Source organism: Rattus norvegicus, chromosome 5 (assembly GCF_036323735.1).
Source record: "Rattus norvegicus strain BN/NHsdMcwi chromosome 5, GRCr8, whole genome shotgun sequence".
Taxonomy (NCBI): Eukaryota; Metazoa; Chordata; class Mammalia; order Rodentia; family Muridae; genus Rattus; species Rattus norvegicus.
The window spans coordinates 158,427,743-158,448,274 of NC_086023.1; the positions used below are offsets into that span (position 1 = coordinate 158,427,743).

At 51.1% G+C, this 20,532-nt stretch overlaps 1 protein-coding gene and 1 non-coding gene across 2 annotated transcripts in view; both read right to left on the bottom strand.

Moving 5' to 3' along the window:
* Padi1 (peptidyl arginine deiminase 1) overlaps positions 1-7,335 on the bottom strand; it is a 32,464-nt gene extending 25,129 nt beyond the window's left edge. The window contains 1 exon segment of the mRNA NM_019332.1: positions 7,114-7,335. Coding sequence (NP_062205.1) covers positions 7,114-7,205 — 92 coding nt within the window. The 5' untranslated portion in view covers positions 7,206-7,335.
* On the bottom strand, positions 3,659-3,730 carry Trnaa-ggc1 (transfer RNA alanine (anticodon GGC) 1). The gene has a single exon. It is a non-coding gene; the product is annotated as a tRNA-Ala (tRNA).
* Positions 7,336-20,532: the final 13,197 nt, after the last annotated feature.

The window sequence follows — 20,532 nt, forward strand, 5'->3', positions numbered from 1 at the left end:
TGTCCTGTAATTACAAAGTATTTCTTTCTGCTAGGCTGCAGGCTTCCACGCAGAGGCTTCCACACCCACTCTCAGGAGGACGACTATTGGGACCTTTGTGCTACCCACCCACACTTGGCCATCACCCTCAACTGGGGCAGGAGCTAGGTAGGCAAGGCTCGTGAGAGGCAGTGGCGCTGCAGGAAGGAGCAGGAGATACAGGTAGCCTCGGGGACTAAAACAGAGAAGGTCTCACAGGTCCAGGTGACTGGAGCTGACGGCGGGTGGCAGGTCAGACCCTGACAGGGCTGTCAGTCTCCCAGGCTGACCTGGCCCCCAGAGTCGCTAAGCCTGAGAGACAGTGCTGCTCCCGACTCAGTCTGAACACCCCCGTACTGTGTGACGTGGGCACCTCAGGACCCAGTGGAGAATGGCACCTGGATGAGACACCACGGTTCCTGCTCTGCGCTCTGACTCGATCCCTAGCATCTGCCTGCAGAACAGGAGTTTACAGAGCAGAGAAGTCCCGAACAGTCATACAAGGGGCTACACAGCACAGTGATGAGATTAAAGCACAGAGCATGTCTAGGGCTGCCCCCACCCCACCACTCACATGGACTCTGCAGAATTCCCAGAGATCAGGCTTCCCTGCGGTAGCGCTCACAGAATCTGGAATCAGGCAGCTGTGGGTTCAAATCCCAGCCCCAGCAGTTGCAGGCTCTCTGTCTTCAGAAAGTCTCTCAATCTCTCTCTGTCTTAGTTTCTTTGTAAAACGGAGATTATAGTTCTCTCCGCCTTGCAAGCTTGCTGTGAGAGTAGACCGGCATATTGTGGGAAGCAGCAGATGGTTCTGAGGGCCTCAGAGGGATGAGCACCAGATAGGATGAGACGAGGACCCATGGGTGAGAATGCTGTGTGACCCCCTTCACTCTCAGCAGACCAGGGAGCCAGACGAGGCTCACCACCACACAAGCTAGCATCTCGAGAGGTGACTGGTATCTAAGATGGCGGCATGCAGGAGGATTAGGAGTTCAAGGCCAGCCTGGCTTCTGTAGCAAGAACCATCTTAAAATAAATAAGCAGGGACTGGGAAATTGGTAAATCCTTGCAAGTGAATCTAATGTCCAAACTCACATTAAAAACCTAGGGACGGGCTGGAGAGATGGCTCTTGCAGAGGACCCAGGTTCAATTCCCAGGGGATCTGATGTCTTCTTCTGACCTCCTTGGGTACTGCATTTGTGTGTGTGTATGCGTGTATGTGTGCATGTGTACATGCATATATGTGTATATGTGTATGTATGTACATGTGGGAATGTGTGTATGTATGCATACATGTATGTGTATATGTATGTGTGTATTGTACATATGTGTGTATGTGTGCATGCATGTATGTGTGTATGTGTACATGTGTATATGTATATATGTGTATATATGCATATATGTGTATCTGTATAGGTGTAAATATGTATATATGTATATGTGTATAGGTGTGTGTATGCATGTATGTATATATGTGTGTATGTGTATATGCATGTGTATATGTATATATGTGTATGTGTATAGGTGTATGTGTATGTGTGTATGTGTGTATGTGTACATGTGTGTATATGTATATATGTGTATATATACATGCATATTTGTATACACATATTTGTATATGCATGTATATATGTGTATATATGTATATATGTATATGTGTGTTGTGTATGTATGTGTGTATATGCGTATATATGTATATATGTATATGTGTGTATACATGTATGTGTATGTGTGTTTGTATGCATGTGCATGCATGTATGTGTATATGTGTTTGTATGCATGTGCATGCATGTATGTGTATATGGGTACATGTATATATGTGTTTATGTACATATGTGCATGTATGTATATATGTGTATATCTGTGTGCATATATAAATGTATATCCAAACAGAGTACTCATAAGAATAACAATAAAGGGGCTGGAGAGATGGCTCAGCGGTTAAGAGCACTGACTGCTCTTCCAGAGGTCCTGAGTTCAAATCCCAGCAACCACATGGTGGCTCACAACCATCTGTAATGGGATCTGATGCCCTCTTCTGAAGTCAGCGACAGTGTACCCACATACATGAAATAAATAAATAAATCTTTAAAAAAAAGAATAACAATAAAGTAAAAGCCTGGGTAACTCATATACCCAGGAAAAGTCGATAGGAAGAAGGCTGGAGATCACTGACCAGAGAATCTACTCTAATTGGCAAGTCCCAGGTCCCTGTCTAAAAAGAGCCAGGGTGGATGGCTCTTGAGGAGATACACCCAAGATTATCCTCTGCCCTCCACACACACACACACACACACACACACACATGCACGGCACCAATACATACACACATGCACACACCCACATTTTAAAACCAGCTCTCATGCTGGCTCTCGTGAGCTCCTCACAAGCAGGTACCAGCCAAGTGGACTAGGGTAGCCAACCAGGTCGGCGGGAGAGGCACTGCTCAGATGCCACTCAGCCTTGGCTCTCTCCCTCTGTCCCTTTAGCTGTGTGCAGCTGGCTGGGGTCATGAAGGGCCATGCATGGCTGGTCGGGTAGGTACCACATGTCCTCACTTCCCTAAGGTCTATGCCATATGGGGCGTGACTGTGACCTCTCCTTTCAAGAGATAGTGATCGATGGTTCATGGGCACCTTGCAACGCCCTGCCATTGCTCAGTGCAGGCTGCCTAGCAAGCCCAGGAGGATGGCCGGAGACGGCAGACCTCCCCACAGTGGATACAGGGCACCAGGTGGCAGCTATCACTCTCTGTCTTTAGAAGCAGAGGAAGACTGGAGCCTGGGACCAAAGCACCCCAAGAGAAAGGGCCCTGGTTTAAAATCAGTGCACCGAGTCATTTCCCCCTTGCCAAAGGAGATCTGGGGCCTGTGGGTGATGAAACTTCTCATTAGTAAAATGGGGAAACTAGAAATGCCAACAGTCACACAATAGGTGACATCACCCGTACCTACTTAGGCTGAGAGAAAGCAAACTCAGAGGAGCTAAGTGATTGGCTGAAGGTCGCCCAGCCTCCAAGGACCAATAAGACCCTCAGTATCGTGTTCTAAGAAACTACTAAATTGGCCACCTCCGGGTGCTCCTCTCAGTGCAGCCAGGTGAGTGTTGGCTAGGGTGGGGGAGGGGAGGGTCTAGTCCTCCTCTCTCTTTACCAAGCCCAGGGGTTGGGACCACACGTGCCCATGTCCAGAGACTTGGTGACTAACCTGGCTCACAGCATGCCTGCTGCCCCTCTGCTGAGTCCCCTACAGAGTTAATGACCTGTCTTCCATCCAAACTAACTGACTCTATGCCCGAGGCCTAAGCCAGGAGCAGTCTGGTCAGATGTATGGGCCCCAAGGGCTCATGGGAAGCACTTGTTAGTAGTGTTTCAAGTGTTTGAGTTTTTTGAGCTCAAACCCAGAATGCCCAGGGTCCTGCTCTCGGGCCCAGGGTGCACTTGGAGGCCCAAATGCAGATAAAGCCAGGTTGGCTCATGTCCACAAGTCCCAGTTTCCTCAGTGCCAGCCCAGACTTGCTAATAGCTTTGGAATCCTCTTGGCTTTTCCCCAGCTGGCTGAGCACGGTTGGCAGCAGCCGTGTCTGTGGAATTGAGAACTCAGCCCTCCCAGACAGATAACAATGTCGGGCCTTCCATTTAGACAGTGCTGGGGACTGAACCCAGGGCCTCCTGCATGCCAGGCAAGCACTCTACCGCTGAGCTACACCCCCGGCTCCCTTTTTACTTTTTATCTTCAGACAGAGTGTTGCTCAGCTGCCCGGGCTGGCCTTGGACTTGCAATCCTCCTGCCTCAGTCTCTTAAGGGGTGGAATGACAGTATGTCCCACATCCTGCTTGATGCCCTTTATGCTGTCAGGATGCCCACTGTTCACTCACTGTCCTACCCCCGATAGCCCTCGGGCCAGCATTGAATTGGAGCAGGGCTTCTTCTCTTGGCCTCATGTAATCCAGGAACTCAAAAAAAATGTAAGCGTTCCAACGTCACCTCCAAATATGGACAGTCTTCCTTATGTAGAGGCTGGGGTGAGGAGAGCGGGTGTCCAGCCTGGGCCCAGCATCCCTCCGGTTGGGATCCTGACAATCCTAGCGTCCTTCCCTGGCAGCCCAGCTCCCTCTGCCTCCCGGAGCTCCTGCGAGGCTGACAACACTTATCTTCCCGGCGGGGGGGGGCGCAGGGGACAGACAGACACATCGCAGGGCATTGTTGGTTGGGAATTCAGGAAGCCTAGGAGATGCTCAGGCCTGGCCCTTCCGGTAGCTCATCTGAGAGGTTCACGGACCCCCCATACTCCTGTGCCCCAAGTCCCTAAACATCCAATTCTCTTTGCCGAAAGTGAGGTTGAGACGGTTGATGTATAGCCTGCTGGCTTGATGGGGTCAGGGTGCTAAAGCAGCCTACTGGGGGTGGGAGTCGAGGTGGTGAGATAACCCACTGGGGGAGAGGCATCAGGGTGCTGAGATAGCCCGTATGTGATGGCCCACATACCTGTTGAGACTAGTTACTCCACGGCACACAATTAACCCCGAATACAGACATTTTTTTTTTCAAATAGCCAGGTCAAATAGCCAGGCCATGTGGCCTCTGGGGGATTAATCACTTCCTCTGATGTCACCTTATGCACTATCACCTGGAGGTTCAAACTCTGGGCAGCTCAGGTGACCGGCACACCTCATACTTGGGGGGGGGGGGCTTCCCCAGGCTTGTCAGCAAGCAGGACCAGTTCTAAGCCCCTTGGTTGGCCTCAGCTGGAGCCAGTCACAAAGCAAAGGGGTGGAGGAGCCCCAAGTTCATCACATTATCTTGTGTGACCTGGCTCTAACCCAGCCCCTGGGGGAGCCTCAGGCTCTTGGAAGTTCCAGTGGCTAGTCCATTCAAGGCACCTTTCCGGGTGTCACTACCTCCAGGCAGGAGAGCCCTCCTCAGTGTCACAGAGCAAATTCCTGTGGCCCTTGTTAACTCTAGGTAGCTGTAATGCTGGTCAACACTCAGGGTACAGAGCTGACTGACACTTAAGTCCCTCCCAGAGCCAGTCAAGGGATACCACAGTCAAGGCAGCTCCCTCTGCCTTCATCTGGGCCAGCCACACTGAAGGACGCTAAGGGTTTGGTGTCCCTCCATATGCCCTGTGCTGTCCTTGTCCCCGCCCCCTCCGAGGAGCAATGGGAAGAACAGATGTGGGGGTGCCCACAGCTGGCATAGCCTATCAGTCACCTACCACGGACAGACACATGCAGGTCTCAATCATCTCCCCCCAACCCAACCCATGATGGTGGCACTGTTGAGTTCACTCAGAGAGGCAGAGGCAGGCTCACAGAAGGGCAGTGGCGTGCTGCAGAGGGGGCCCAGTTCATCCAATCAGGATCCAGAGACCAGGGCAAGGAGAAGCCAGGGACTCTGGTGCTGGCGGTAAGGGAGGGCAGGAGGGGCGGGGACATGATATGGATGAGGGGCAGAGGAGGGATGGGGAACAGGATGGGATGAGATGGGTACGGGGACCGGGTGACAGAAGGCAGACCTGGCTCCCTGCCAAGTGCCTTAGTAGAGCAACACAGGGCTGAGGTTTGAAAGAACTTTCTAGAAACAGCGTTGTCCCTAGGCGAGAGCAGGGTCCTGGAATCAGGCAGGCGGGACCCCGGGACCCATGAGCTCTCCTTCCCTGACACCAGTGTCAAAGCAGGACTGCCAGACACAGTAGAGGAAGGCTGGTCTTAATTGATCTTCAGGTGAACTGCAGGCTGAAGGATACGGACGCCCCATGCTATCGCTAAAGAACAGTTACTGGGGGCTGGTCCTGGGGTAGAGCATGTGTAAAGCCCCAGGGAGTACCAAAAATTCGGTCTCTGTCTCTGTCTTTCCTTCTCCCTCCTCCTCTCCCTCCGCCCCCCACCCCGCTCAGACTCTATTCCTTAAATCTAGAATCGTATGCTAAATGGGCAAGAGTGGATAGGATCCCATTAGCCGCATAGGTCTGACGAGACCAGCCTGACCTCTGGTCTCGAGTGGTAGGTAGTCAAGGTCTGGCCTCCAGAGCATCTGTCTGTCCCTCCTCATCCCCGTCCCCGGGGCCCTACACCATTACATGAAAGGGGGACGGTAAGATGAAGCATCAGTGACGGTCAGACAGGCAACAGGTACAGCTTGTCCCCACGGCTGGGCAAGCACAGGAACTGAGCCCCCAGGATGAACTGAGTTCAGATGGTGCCTGAGAACCCCCAGCCCTCAGCTCCCTGTGGAAGGCACCCCACTGGAGCTCCACAGGCTCCAGAGATCAACGACTTCCCCAGTGGTCAGGTAAAGAGCTGAGGCTGCCCAGGTTCCTGCATCCCTATCTAAGCAGAGGCAGGACAGGGAAGATTTGGGTCAATGGGGGAAACTGAAGTCATGGTTATCCTGTTCAGATGTCACTATTGCTTTGATCACAAGCACCATCATCACCACCACCATCATCATCACCATCATCATCACCACCACCATCACCATCATCACCATCATCATCACCACCACCATCTTCATCACCACCACCACCATCATCGCCATCATCATCACCGTCGTCATCATCATCATCATCGTCATCATCACCACCACCACCACCATCATCTCTTGCTGGCCCAGGACCCAGGCTTTGTTCCAGGATGGCTTCTTAGATTAAGTCATTGAGAATTGTACGTTGACTACTCCCTCTTAATCCCTGTCACTCTGGTTGTCCCTGGCTGGCCTCCAAGGGTCAAGATGTCACATGCACACCCCTAACCGCAGAGAGGAGGAAAACTGGCAAGACATGAAGGGAGGAAGGGGGGCCCAACCCTCTTCCCTGGCTCAAGCCCCACTTCCTTCTGCTGCTCTACTTGAAGACTGTCATGTGGAACCCAGAGGTTGGCCCCAGGACTCAGGGTCGTCTCCTGAGTCCACTTTCATCCTGGGACTGGATCCAATGTCCTGCTCCCAGTGTACTTGGGCAGACCCTATTTCCTTCCCTTGATAGCTCTGAAGCCAGCTCCACCTTCTCTGGTGTCCAGGCATCACCCTGTCCACCCTCCTGCATCTTCTTTCGCCTGCGGATTCCTAAGTACAGGAGAGCGTCCCAGGTCTTACCTGTACACATCCACCAGTGTCTCCACACCTATCACACACACGGCATGAGCAGGCTTTCTCAGAGACAGCTGCACAGCTCGCTGGGAGGCCATCCTGGGCCCAGCTTCCAGTCTCCTGATCGGGTCAGCTTGGGTACCCAGCAGCCACAAGCCTCAGCTGTGCCCCGGATCCCCAGCTCTTCTTGGGGACACCCGGCTGCCGGGTAGGAGCGTGCGTTCTGATGGGCTGGAGCTCTCTCCTCCTCCCTTTTAATTTCACCTTGCAACCTGGGGAGCCTGCCTGAGCCTGGTCCCCACCTCCTGGCTCCACGCCCAGTCACCTAAGTCATGGCTGTCAATCTAGGAGGCTGGGAGGGAGGTGTCTGAAGCTCTCTGTGGGGTGGGAAGGGGACCTGAAAACAGCCAGGTTCAGCTGCCAACAGGAAGCTCAGAGGGGCCCGGCCCTCCCACTCAGCCCCTTGGTGCCTGAGCCAACCCTGGGACTGCCTTTCTGAGGGCTCACACTAAGAAATTTGTAGATCCTGTCTCCTGAGTGTGGCAATCCAGTCCTCAGGGCCAGCTCAGCGAGGATGAGTGTTGTGGGGTTCGAATCCCAGGCCTGGCACTCAGAGCCAAGGGGGGGGGGCATAGGAGTACGTGAGTTCCCCTGGACTCAGTTATCCCACGTGTGTGACAGCTGCTGAAACTGGAGGACCTCGTTTATGGGGTGAGCATTCAGGGCAGTGGAAGAGAGATAGCTTTGTCTAAAAGATGTGCTGGCGGCTACTCAGGATGGCAGTGCTGCCTGCACACAAACCCACCATGAGGTGATGTGCTGGTACCCAGAATTCAGAGGGCACAAAGTCAGCGGGTGACCTAACACTTTGAACTCATGATCGAGATGCCCCACATTTCTCCTTTACTTACATGTCTTTCTTCTTTCCTTCCTTCCTTCCCTCCCTCCTTCCTTCCTTTAGTTGTTGTTGTTCCTGGAACTCACTCTGTAGACCAGGCTGGCCTCAAACTCACAGCGATCCACCTGCCTCTGCCTCTACCTTCCGAGTGCTAGGATTAAAGGTGTGCACCCAAATCACTTTCATGTCTTTTATTCCCACGGCGCTCTTGTGAGGAGGGAGGGAATTGTCTTTATGTGATCCTGGGGAATGGAGGCTTTCTGGGGTACCTTACCCAGCTTTCCCATAAGCAAACAGCAAAGCTAGGACCGTGACTGAAGTCACATGACTATGGTCTACACAAACCTGATGTCACGTGACCGTGGTCTATGCAGACCTGCTGTCATGTGACCTTGGTCTACACAGACCTGATGTCATGTGACCATGGTCTATGCAAACCTACCTAGTGTCATGTGACCATGGTCTACACAAACCTGTTTTTACACTGTCCCTAATAGTATTTTCCTATTCTAGGAAATTTATTTCTTTAAATTTGAAAATGACCTACGGGGAACCATGAAGAGAGTAAAAGTTACATAGAGCATGTTCCTAATAATGTTAATATATATTCTTCTGATCACGTATGTGTGTCTGTGTGTATGAGAAAGACAGACAGACGCAAGCACAGACATGGACACTTTTAAAATGGTTTTATGATTTTTTCTTCCTCCCTTCCTCCCTTCATATCACACAAAACTGGGTGTTATGACAGTGAATGCCTACATTTGCAACCGGGGTCAGGAGTTGGATGTCATCCTGAGCTGCATAGTGAGTTTAAGTCTGGCCTTTCAACAAGAAAGGAAGGAAAGAGAGAAAAGTATATAGAAAAACTCTTGTCTTCTGAGCTCGGGAGCCAGGTTCTGAGCATGCGGGGTGGCGGTTTCCGGATGCCCCATGCTCACACAGGCGTTGCTGGTCTCCTGTGCACTCATCCCTAGGAGAAGCAGAAAAGCCCGGGTTTCTTGCTCCAAGGACTTGATTGGGTAGGAAATAGACACCTCCCAGAAGCAAGAGAGAGGCACGTGACTTTAGAGGTTGCAGGCTCTCTATCCTTTGGGCAGAGGTGATGGTGCCTTGACCCCAGGGTGTCATGGGAGTCAGGAACCGGAATGAAAGCAAATCTTGAAGACAGTGCAGCTGTTGACGTCAGCAGATGATGGGAGTTCAATAGGAAGAAGAATGCAAGGATGGCCACAGTGTTCGGGCCCGAGTAGTCAAAGGGATGGTATCTTGGTTGAATGGATGAGAGGCTCGGTGTGGGTCTTGTCTCCGGTTGACGATTCTGTTGTAAGCAGGAAGATACCACAGGACTGCTGATTGGAGAGGGTGAATGACATGTCCGCATCTCGGTGAGTGTCAGGGTCCAGAGAAAGATGTTTCTGGAGCCATAGGACATGCTTCCCAAGCAGCAGACACACAGCCAAGAAGCTCCTGTCCACCCGCAGGGGATGTCAAAGACAGGTACAAAGATGGATTCTCTAAGGGGGCTTTCTATAAATAGATTAAGGAATATAAAGGAAGCTCACCTGAAGACCAGAGGCCTCCACTGAGGAAGATGGATGGATGGATGATGGATGGATGGATGGATGGATGATGGATGGATGGATGGATGGATGTATGGATGATGGGTGGATGGATGGATGATGGATGGATGGATGGGTGGATGATGGATGAATGGATGGATGGATGTATGGATGATGGGTGGATGGATGGATGATGGATGGATGGATGGATGTATGGATGATGGGTGGATGGATGGATGATGGATGATGGATGGATGGGTGGATGGATGGGTGGATGGATGGATGATGGATAGATGATGGATGGATGGGTGGATGATGGATGGATGGATGGATGGATGATGGGTGGATGGATGGATGATGGATGATGGATGATGGATGGATGGATGGGTGGATGATGGATGGATGTATGGATGATGGGTGGATGGATGGATGATGGATAGATGATGGATGGGATAATGGGTGGATGAATAGATGGATGGACAGATGGAGAGATGGATGGATAGATAGATGGATGAATAGACAGATGGATGGACAGATAGAGAGAAGGATGGATAGACAGATGGACAGAGATGGATGGATAGATGGACAAACAAGTGGATAGATGAACAAGGGTATGGAGGACATATGGATGGAGGAATGACTGAATGACCAAATAGATGGATAAATGGATAGGTGGAAGAGAAAGAAGGGAGGGAGAAGAGGAGAGAGGTGATTGGTGTCTAAGGCATTGCTGGGATGAAGACAGTGGCGGTGCTCATGACATGGAGGTATGCCAGGCTGGTAAGCACAGAGCAGCCTCAGCCTTGCCAGACAGTTTATAAGACTCTTCCACACACTCACTCATCTGGCTTCCCAACAATTCTAGGTGACAACTTCCAACCAAGCCTGGAAAGCGAAGTTCAGATAGATCACGGCTTGCCTAGGCTCTTGGCCAGTGTGGGCAGAACAGGGGGCCATCAGGACCTGGTCTCTCCAAGGGCTCACTCTCGGGCTTAAGGAAAACGAAGGGAGGCAAGAAGGGTTGTGGAGGATGGGCGGGGGCGCCCTAGGATGCACTTCTATTTTCCAGAGAAGGGAACTGAAGCCAGAGCTTTTTGCACACCAGATGCCTCACCTCCACCGGGGCTCTTGGTCATCCACAGGCCCCTGGCAGGGAGGCATTAGGCCCTTGTCTTCTTCTTCTGTGCGCTTTCTCCTGTTGTCCAAATAAATTCATGAGCAATCTGAACAGTCATCTGCACTGCTTTAGAAAAGAGCTCGCACTGCCGTGACTCTCTCATCGAAGGAAAGGCCCGTGTCTCCTCTCCAGTCCCCTTTCACCCCTCTTCATTTTCTTCTACCTGAGAACATTTCCTGGGAGATACCATGACCTGCCCAGGCCCCCGCCCTACCCACAACCCACTAAATCACACCCTGCACACCCAAGCTGTAGTCTCTTTGAACTTGAGACTCCAGGCAGGATAGGTCAGATCTGGGAGGAGCAGGGCTGGGAGCTGGGTGACGTTAGCTGCCCAGGAACTGTGGGACTGAGAGATTCTTCCGGGATGCTCCGTGAACAAGCCCGAGGTACGGCAGCTGGGCAGTGTCTAGTGCTGGGCTCTGACATCCATGTCCCATTTCCCCATCCTGCTTCTTCACAAGCTTGGCGGGAAGCTGATTGCTGCCCTTGGTGCTGGGGACACAACAGGGAGCCAGACCCACAAGGCTTTGCTTTCGTGGGGCATAGACAGCATGAAGCTGTGCATACAGTGACAGGCAGCAAGTTTATTCAGAGGGAGGTGGCGATCGGAGCAGGCTTGGCTATAGAAATGACTTGAGAATAAGTCAGAAACACAGACACACACACACACACACACACACACACACACACAATATCTTAGTAAGTTTCCAGGGTGCTGCTGAATTATTACAGCCCCTAAAAGCCCCCTGCTCCCCATGTGGGGAATTAGTTCAGAGTTCTTCAGGCAAGCTGTCCAAGTGAGAGGGTTTGCCAGAGGTGATATGATAGGGCTCGGTGGCAACTGTGGCCCAGGGACAGAGCACACCTGGGCTGACCACAGTGGTTATCCCCCTAAGAACAAAACCCTGATACACTGAAGGCAGGCATGGTGTGGGTTTGGGGTAAGGATATGGTTAAATCTGTTTCAGGAGGTCGCTGGTGTCTGTGAGGCTAGGCTACCTGAGTCAGGGAAGGCTTGGTATCCAGCAAGCCATAGGAATGGCTGGTCTAGGCCTTGTGACAAATCTGGGGGATTCTGAGGGCTGCCAACCCTAGCTGGCTGTGGGCTCTGCCAGCCTGAGAGTCACGGCCCTGGCTGTTCCTCGGCTTAGTCAGGGCAGCCTCCAGGGAGTGGCATCTGTTGAGCTTCTAGCTCCCGACCACCTTTGTTCTGGAAAGATCCTCTGACAGATCCTGGTCTCTAGGCACATTTTCCAGATGGTTAGCCAAAGCTCGAAGGGAGCAATGACTTACCTGAGGTGACATGGGAGAAATCAGGAAGCTGAATCAGGACCCAGTGTGTGCACTCATTCATTCATTCATTCATTCATTCATTCATTCATTCATTCATGCACTCATTTATTCCTCAAACACCTAGGGGAACTTGCTATTTACAGGTGCCAACCTAGAACCCAGAGTTCCAGAGAATGGGTGAGGGCTCTCGACTCTTGTCAGAGTCTTCCAGATACCCTCCAACCTCTTTCTGCACCCCTGTTACCCAAGGCAGGTTTCAGGGCCTGCTGGTAGACTGGGGAGTGTCCCCAGGCACTCTGACTCTCCAGTCATGAGAGAGCAGAGTACCCATCAATTCCCTCAGTGCAGAGGACCCTGGGTCAGTAGCTGTAATGGCAGGAAGGGGTGAGGGCCACAAGCCACATGACTCTTGTCAGCCCTGTTCCCACAGAGCCGAAACCCCAGGCTCGGCTCTCTGCCGAGGGTCACCTGAGTTCCATTGAGACCATACAAGCAATGCTAAATGATACCTTTGCCAGGGTTGGGTCAGGCTTGGGCACCAGCTGAGCAGACATGAGGATGCTGCCCTCAGGGGCTCAGGATCAAGAGTGCCACCCCACAGGTGGCCAACTCAGTGACCTCAGATCAATCAGCCCTGTCCTGGCCACACTTGACCTCCACATCTCTGAAAACGATGACACCCATGAAGGGATGCCCGGGCCACCTCTTTAGTCACTGCTTCTCTTAGCTGCAGACTCTAAGCAGTTGCCTGCCCTCTAGCCCATCTTCTCTGCCTCCCAGTCTGGGTCACAGGCCTTTCCCTTCATGCTCCCCTGTCATCACCCTCACCCTGACCCAGACACCACTGTCTCTCTGTGAAGACCTCAGTGGCTTCTCCTGTCCCAGGCCCTAGTTTGTTGTAGTCTGATCATGACATTCTTCTGCTGAAAGCCTTCTGCATAGCCCCAGACATTGAACTGTTGGCAAAATGCTCCCCCAGCATGCTTGAAGTCCAAGGTTCAATCCCCAGCACCAGATAAACATGGTAGGGCAGTGCACGCCTGGGATCTCAGCACCCAGGAAGAGAAAGCAGGAGGATTAGTAGTTCAAGGCCATCCTCAGCTACATAGGGAGTTTGAGGATAGCCTGGTCTACATGAGATTCTATCTCAACTAAATGAACAAACATAATAAAAAAAAGTCCTCCCCTAGCTGCCTAAACCCTCAGGATGGAGGATATGGCTGAGTGGGAACCAGAGAGACTTTGGGCCTATCCCTTGTATTCCAACCTGGGTTTGGCCACGCCAGGATCCTGGGCACATGACTGGACTTCTCCGTGGCTCCTAAACTTCTAAATTTCTCCCATCTCCTGATCCTTAAAATCTTCAATAATGCAGAAACTTAGAAATATACACTGAATAGCGGCTAGCTTATTGCAGATGCTCAAGAAATTGGGAAATTCAGGCTTGACCTGGCACTCAAGATCCCCTAAGACCAGTCCCCTCAGTAACCCTCCTGACTGGATACCTGATTTAAATCCCTCTGGGCCTCCCTGCTGCCTCCACTGGGGACCTACTTCCTGACCTGAGATTTCCATGGTTTCATACCTTCTGGTCCCCAGCACCACCCCGTTCCTCCTCCCACCTCCACACCTCTCAGCCCCTCACACATCTCAGAAGACTCAGAGACTACCTTGGTGGGGGGTGCTGGCTGGTTTTGTGTCAACTTGACATAAGCTAGAGTCATCAGAGAGGAAAGAGCCTCAGTTGAGGAAATCCCTCCATGAGATCCAGCTGTAAGGGCATTTTTTCAATTAGATGGAGGAGGGCCCAGTCCTCTGTGGGTGATGCCATCCACAGGCTGGTGGTCCTGGGTTCTATAAGAAAGCAGGCTGAGGGAGTTGGGGATTTAGCTCAGTGGTAGAGCGTTTACCTAGCAAGCACAAGGCCCTGGGTTCGGTCCCCAGCTCCAAAAAAAAAAGAAAAAAGAAAAGAAAAGAAAAGAAAAGAAAAAGAAAGAAAGAAAGCAGGCTGAGCAAGCCAGGAAGCAGCACCCCTCCATGGCCTGCCTCTACATTAGCTCCTGCTTCTAGGTTCCTGCCCTGTTTGAGATTATGTCCTGATTTCCTTTAGTAATGAACAGCAGTGTGGGAGTATAAGGCCCACAAACCCTTTCCTCCCCAACTTGCTTTTGGGTCACGGTGTTTTATTGTAGCAATGGGAACACTCAGACTCTAGGAAAAATGATTTGAGAATGCCTACAGAATACAATACACCCTCTAGGGCAAAGTTTCCTCCTAGTGAGGACATTAAGTCAAATGAGGGGGAGGGGGAGAGGGAGAGGAAGGGGGGGAGAGAGAATGACGCTAGTTATAGAATTTTTCTATACAGCTGATTTAGCTATGAGTTCCCTAGTAGACCAGAAAAAAGATAACGTGGTATGGATTTTATAAATTATGGTATTCACACAGTAAGACTAAGCCAGTCGAGGCAGAGAGCCCAGCTCTTCTGGACCCAGATGACCGACTCTGCTGCGTGGAGTTTAGTGGGTCAAGGGTAGCCTCCTGACCACGTGGTTCATGCGAGCCACACAGCTGCATCTGTCTACAGACACACATGCTCTGCCTTTGTTAAAGTCTTCTCCATGAGACTTCGTTGTTTTAAAGCAAGCTTCTGGGTAAGTATGGCGGGCACTTTGGAGCGTCTGTCCTGAAGTCAGCTCCTCCCTGAAGCTGCTAGGACAGAGGGACCTAGGCTCCAGGGATATCCCAGGGAAACATTAGCCCAGGTCTAGCACCCTCCACTGATGGTGCTGAGCAGAACATCACTGGAGGAGTAAGAGAAGCTCTGCTGGGCTTCACATCTCTCCTGGCCCCTCCATGAAACTTGCCCTATTTGTCGTATGAGCCACATGGACACAGGAGGGCTGTGTGTGCCTTAAAATACACAGCAGAGGAGCTGGGCGTGCGGCTCAGTTGGTAGAGAACTTGTCTAAAGTGCACGGAGCCCTGGGCTGCATCCCTGGCATCCGGTAATCTAGGTTCCACAGGGAATTCCTCGAAGGCGGCTCTGCCTGGCGGAGACTTCCCATGGAGGTCTGGGCTCTTGTCATCCATATTCTCTGACAGTCTCCTGAACTGACGAGGCGTCATCTGTGTGTACATCATCAGAACAAATCCACCAGCTTTGCTGATGTTATCGGTCGCTTCGCATTTGGCTCATTGTGCTGGTTAATATTGATTACCAGCTGTCAGTGAGGGATTAGCTAGACTAGTTAAACTCAGAAGACTCACTCCCAGTGGAGGCTTCACTCTTCCCTGAGCTGGAGTCTCAGTCTGAATAAAAAATGAGAGAGTGAGGGGAGTGCCCATCTCCCTTCCCTCACGCAGATACAAAGTGACAGCTGTCTCATGGTTCAGCCACTGTGCTCACCCTGCCATGATGGAATGTACCTCAAAGTATGAGCTGAGATAAAGCCCCCCTGTCTCTCTGTCTCTGTCTCTGTCTCTCTCTGTCTCTCTGCCTCTCTCTGTCTCTCTCTGTCTGTCTCTTTGTCTCTTTGTCTCTCTGTCTCTGTCTCTCTCTGTCTGTCTCTTTGTCTCTGTCTCTCTGTCTGTCTCTTTGTCTCTCTGTCTCTGTCTCTCTCTGTCTCTCTGTCTCTCTGTCTATCTCTTTGTCTCTCTGTCTCTCTGTCTCTCTGTCTATCTCTTTGTCTCTCTGTCTCTCTGTCTCTGTCTCTCTGTCTCTGTCTCTCTGTCTCTCTCTATCTCTCTCTCTCCTCCCTTCCTCTCTCCCTCTCCTCTCTCTCTCTTTTCTTCTTTGTTTTTGTTTTATTTTGTTCTGCTTTTTTTTGACCCAGGGTTTCTTCGTATAGCCCTAGATATCCTGAAACTCACTCTGTAGACCAGATTGGCCTCAGATTCAGAGATCTGCCTGCCTCTGTCTCCGAATGCTGACATTAAAGATGTGCGTGCCACCACCGCCCAGCTGAGTCTTCCTTTCTTAAGTAGCTTCTTGTTAATTATTTGATTCTAGCAGCCAAGAGAGGGGCCGGTGCAGTCAGTAATCATAAGACCACAGTGTCTTTCATTCCACTTCCACTATAGTTGCTAATACTGAAGACTCTCAGACCCCACATCACACTGCAGAATGGCCAGGACAGAGTTCAAGAAGCCTCAGGGCTCAGACGGCTGAGCCTCTCCAAATGAGAAATCTAACAACCTGGGCACAAGGCTGTCAACACCAACTGGTGTCAATCTGAAGAGGGCCCTGTGCCACCACACGCACACGCACACGCACGCGCACACACGCATGTGCACATGTATGTCACCATCAGGGATACATCCCACCTGAGCTGAAGCTGCCAAGGGACAGCGATGGTCAGGCAGGTTCTGTGCTTTCCCTGCGAGGTGTCGGAATGAGAAGCCAGCATGCAAGGCCATATGGCAGTCTTGCAGTGTTCCTGGAGAGTCCTAATGTGGGGTGACACCTGGTACGGGGACAAGCCCTTCTGCCTGGTGTTTCTGTGTGATTGGATGAGCTCACAGGTTGTTGTTTATTGACATAGGCAAATCGCGTATCAATTTGTAGCTGACAGATGGCAACTGTTTGCCTAGATAAAGAAGGTTGAGTCCTGGCTTGCACTTACACTCAACATGGAGTAACTCATGACAAACCGTTGCTTGGTAAACCAGGGTAACCGAGAGCAAAACCATCCTGAAAGCCACCACCCTATACACATAGTGTAAGCCAGAGCAGGCAGAGCCCTGGTCCTTACATGTGTCCCATTGCTCCCAAACTAAGCAATACAGTGACTCCTCAAACCCCCATGAGCGAAGTGATGAACAAGAGCTGGTGACAGCCTGCCTTTCAGGGTGTGTGGGGTATCCTACAGGACCCTGGGTATGAACATCTCTCTCTCTCTCTCTCTCTCTCTCTCTCTCTCTCTCTCTCTCTGTGTGTGTGTGTGTGTGTGTGTGTGTGTGTGTGTGGTTTTTCTGCACGTGTGTGTGCATCTATGAAAGGCAGGGGTTGATGTTGGCTGTCTTCCTCAGTCACTCCCTGGCTTACGTTTTGAGGCAACCTCTTGCTGAACCTGGGGCTCACTGATCGGCTAATTAGCTGTTGAGCTTGGGGGTATACGTTGTCTCAGTTTCCCAATGCTGAGATGACAGGCATGTGGCACTGTGTCTGGCTTTTTTGTGGGTGCTGCAGACCTGAACTCAGGTCCTCAAGCTTCTGCAGCAGCCATGATGCCAACTGAGCCATCTCCCCAGCCCTCTACTAGAACATAAAAAATTGGGGGGGGGGTTGTGTGTGCATATGCGTGCTACACACTGTGCGTGAGTGTGTGAGTGTGTGAGTGTGTGAGTGTGTGTGTGTGTGAGAGGGGGGGCACAAGGGTTGGGGATAGCATAGTAGGCTTATTTTTATATTAGAGGGCATGGCTTCCCCTGTGGGTGTTCGAAACTCTCCCCTAAAACAGTGTATTGGTTCAAATTATAAGTGTTAAGTTTTTTCTCTAATGTAGCTAGCTCCCAAATGATTGATACAGAGACTATTAGGCTTATTAGCAAACTTTATGGCACAATAACTGAGCAGTTATTAATCTATTCTAATCCATTACACTAATCTGGCTACCTTCCGGCCAAAATTGATGAGATACTTGAAGTGTAGCATTGATCTGGCTTTCTCTGTTCCAGGTGTGTTCCAGTGATGGCTCCTCTGTGTGACAAATCCTCCCTTCTCCACTCCCTACCCCTCCTCTCCCTGGAATTGGAACTCCAGCCCTATTATCTCTCCTTCCCAGTCATTGGGTGGTGAGCTTTTACTGGCAAATCAGAGAATAAAAGGGGGGGGGAATGTTTACACAACATTGAGACAGGGGATTTTTAGACTAAGCATTACAATGCCGTGTCTGGATTGCAATCAGACATGAGGGCGAAGAATCAGTGTTTAAACAATACAAGGATAACCATCAAACTGGGCAAAATAACATTAAACCAATAATGGTGATCTTCCTTCTTCTCCTGCCATCTTCCAAGTTTTTTTTTTTTTATTTTTTATTTTTTTCTTTTTTTTTATGTTATTTTTTTTGTTTTTGTTTGTTTGTTTGTTTGTTTTTCTTTTGTTTCTCTTCCAAGTTTTTTACTTTGTCAGAAGTCCAGCCTTTCTAGTTACAACTGGAAGGCTCACAGACACCAATTGTCAGGGGCCTTATATCAGGTCGTCCAGGTACCAGTCATTCAGTCCATTTCCCCTAACAGTTTTGACCTGGCTGAGTTCTGGTGTTTGAGGAGTCAGCCTGGGTATGAACGTGCCACAGGGAGGGTCCCAATAGCTGGGCCAGGAGACTCTTACACATACCAAGAACATCCGAAAAGGACACTTAGAGAGAACCCAGAGTCCAGATGCTCTACAAATGAAAGAATGGAAGGTCAGGACTAAGCCTAGTGTGGAGCCCCTCCCCCATAGTTCCTGTCAGGAGCCTGGGGCTCAGCACATCCCCTAAGAAATCCATGACTGACTTGGCACTGATAAGAAGGTCCAGATAGGGGGTTGGGGATTTGGCTCAGTGGTAGAGCGCTTGCCTAGCAAGTGCAAGGCCCTGGGTTCGGTCCCCAGCTCCGAAAAAAAGAAAAAAAAAAAAGGTCCAGATAGGGTGAGCCGTTTACCCAAGGCCACACAGCCCATTCTCCTTTCATACATGAGGAGAGGAGAGTGCCAGGATAGGGGGAGGGGAACACAGGCCAGCATTAGGGCAGGCAGAACCAGCAGAGGGACAGGATATGGGTCCAAGAACAGGTGCCCTCAGCCTTCTGGAGATGCTTTGGACCCATCTGTCCATGGGCTGGCAAGTACACAGCTGCATATCTGGCCCAGGTATCGGGGATTTATAACTCGCCTTTCAACAGCTCCGAGGGAGCTGGCCATGAACACACAAAATGCGTGCTCGTCCTTCTGCTGGCCCTTCGCCGCCCACCTCCCCCAGGAGCCTTTCCAGCTGTCCCTGGCACCCACAGGCTGTGCTATAGAAAACTGATGACTTTGGCCGAATCCTTTTGTCCTTCTAGCAAGACATTTCATGGACAGATAGGGACAGGGCCAGCTCAGACAAGTTGCCTCATGTGAAAAAAGTTTTAAACTCCAGGTCTTGTGAGACGGAAACCGGAACAATACATCTTGCAGGTAAAGGGCTCTATCTGCAGTTGAGACAAGAATGAGTTCTTGTCTTGTTTGTCATTCAAGAATGGGTTCCTGTTTGTCCTGGGCTAAGTCCTTGCAAGTTAAGGTTTTTATTTGCCATTAAGAGTTACGTTTCTGTTCCTCAGATCCGATGTAAACCGCAAAACGTGTTTTTCAGCCTACACTAAACTTTCGACCCCGTTCACGTGGTGTCCATTCACATTTGTTCTGCCTTTCTAACAATGTATCACAGCTGGCTCTCTTGCCCCTGTGAACACTTCATCTCTTCTATAAAAGGGACCTCAAGAGCCAGCAGGGGCTGCTCCCTAAAATCCTGATTTAGGGAGAGGCAGTCAGACCAGCCAGTCCCGGGTACACCCCAAAATAAAGCGTGCTTCAATTGGACAATCGTGGATCCAGTCTTTCTCAGCTTTAACACTCTGGGCAACAGCCCACCCTTGGTGGACAGATCCCCTAGGCTCCTCCCAGTCCCTTGGGTAGCAACTCCTGGAGAGCAGTATCACCTGGGAGCAGACCTCTCAACCCTACCTCTCCTGGCCCAGGATCCCAGTGGGTGGAGAGAGGGAAGGACAGAGGGACAGGTAGAGGTGACTGAGATGACTGAGGTGAGAGAAGCTCAGAGGCAGAAGAAGGAAGAGTAAGAGAAAGGCAGAGGCAACAGCTGGAAAGCAATACCAGAAAGAGTGAGGCTCAGAGATGGGCGGTAACTGGCTCTGGGTCACACAGCAGACAGCAACAGAGCCACCTCCCCTGGCGCAATGCCTGGCTCCAGAGAAAACAAGGTGAAGCTCATTAAATCTCTGGCCAGGTCTTATCAGATAGGAATGGCTAATACCTTACATCTGTCAACACTTCCTGCTGTGTGTTCCTCCTCCCTGCCTCCTGCCTCCCTCCGCTCACTTTCTGCAATGGGCACCGGGGACTGCCCAAACTTGTCTTCTCCCTGTGGAGTTAGGCTGGCTCCCAGCTCATGGCAATGACACTTACCTACCCCCCTGTGTGTCCAGGATAGGCCACCCATGCAGAGATGGTAAGAGGCAGGTGGCTGTCATTCTACCCTCTTCTGTGGTATGTCAGCAGGATGTGTCTTGGCTCCCGGGCTCCTGCCTTCTGAGGCCAGACAGGGGTCTGGTCTCTCTTAGGCATCTTCCTGGGTTCACCGTGTCTCTGGCACTCCACATGTGAGCAGGAGACACAGGACGTCTGTGCTGACTTATACAGGTGACAGGACAGTCATCACACTCCGACCCCCTGTCCCTGTCATTTCCTGAGCTCCCCAGCTGTGCCTCTGTGTCCTGTTCTCATTCTC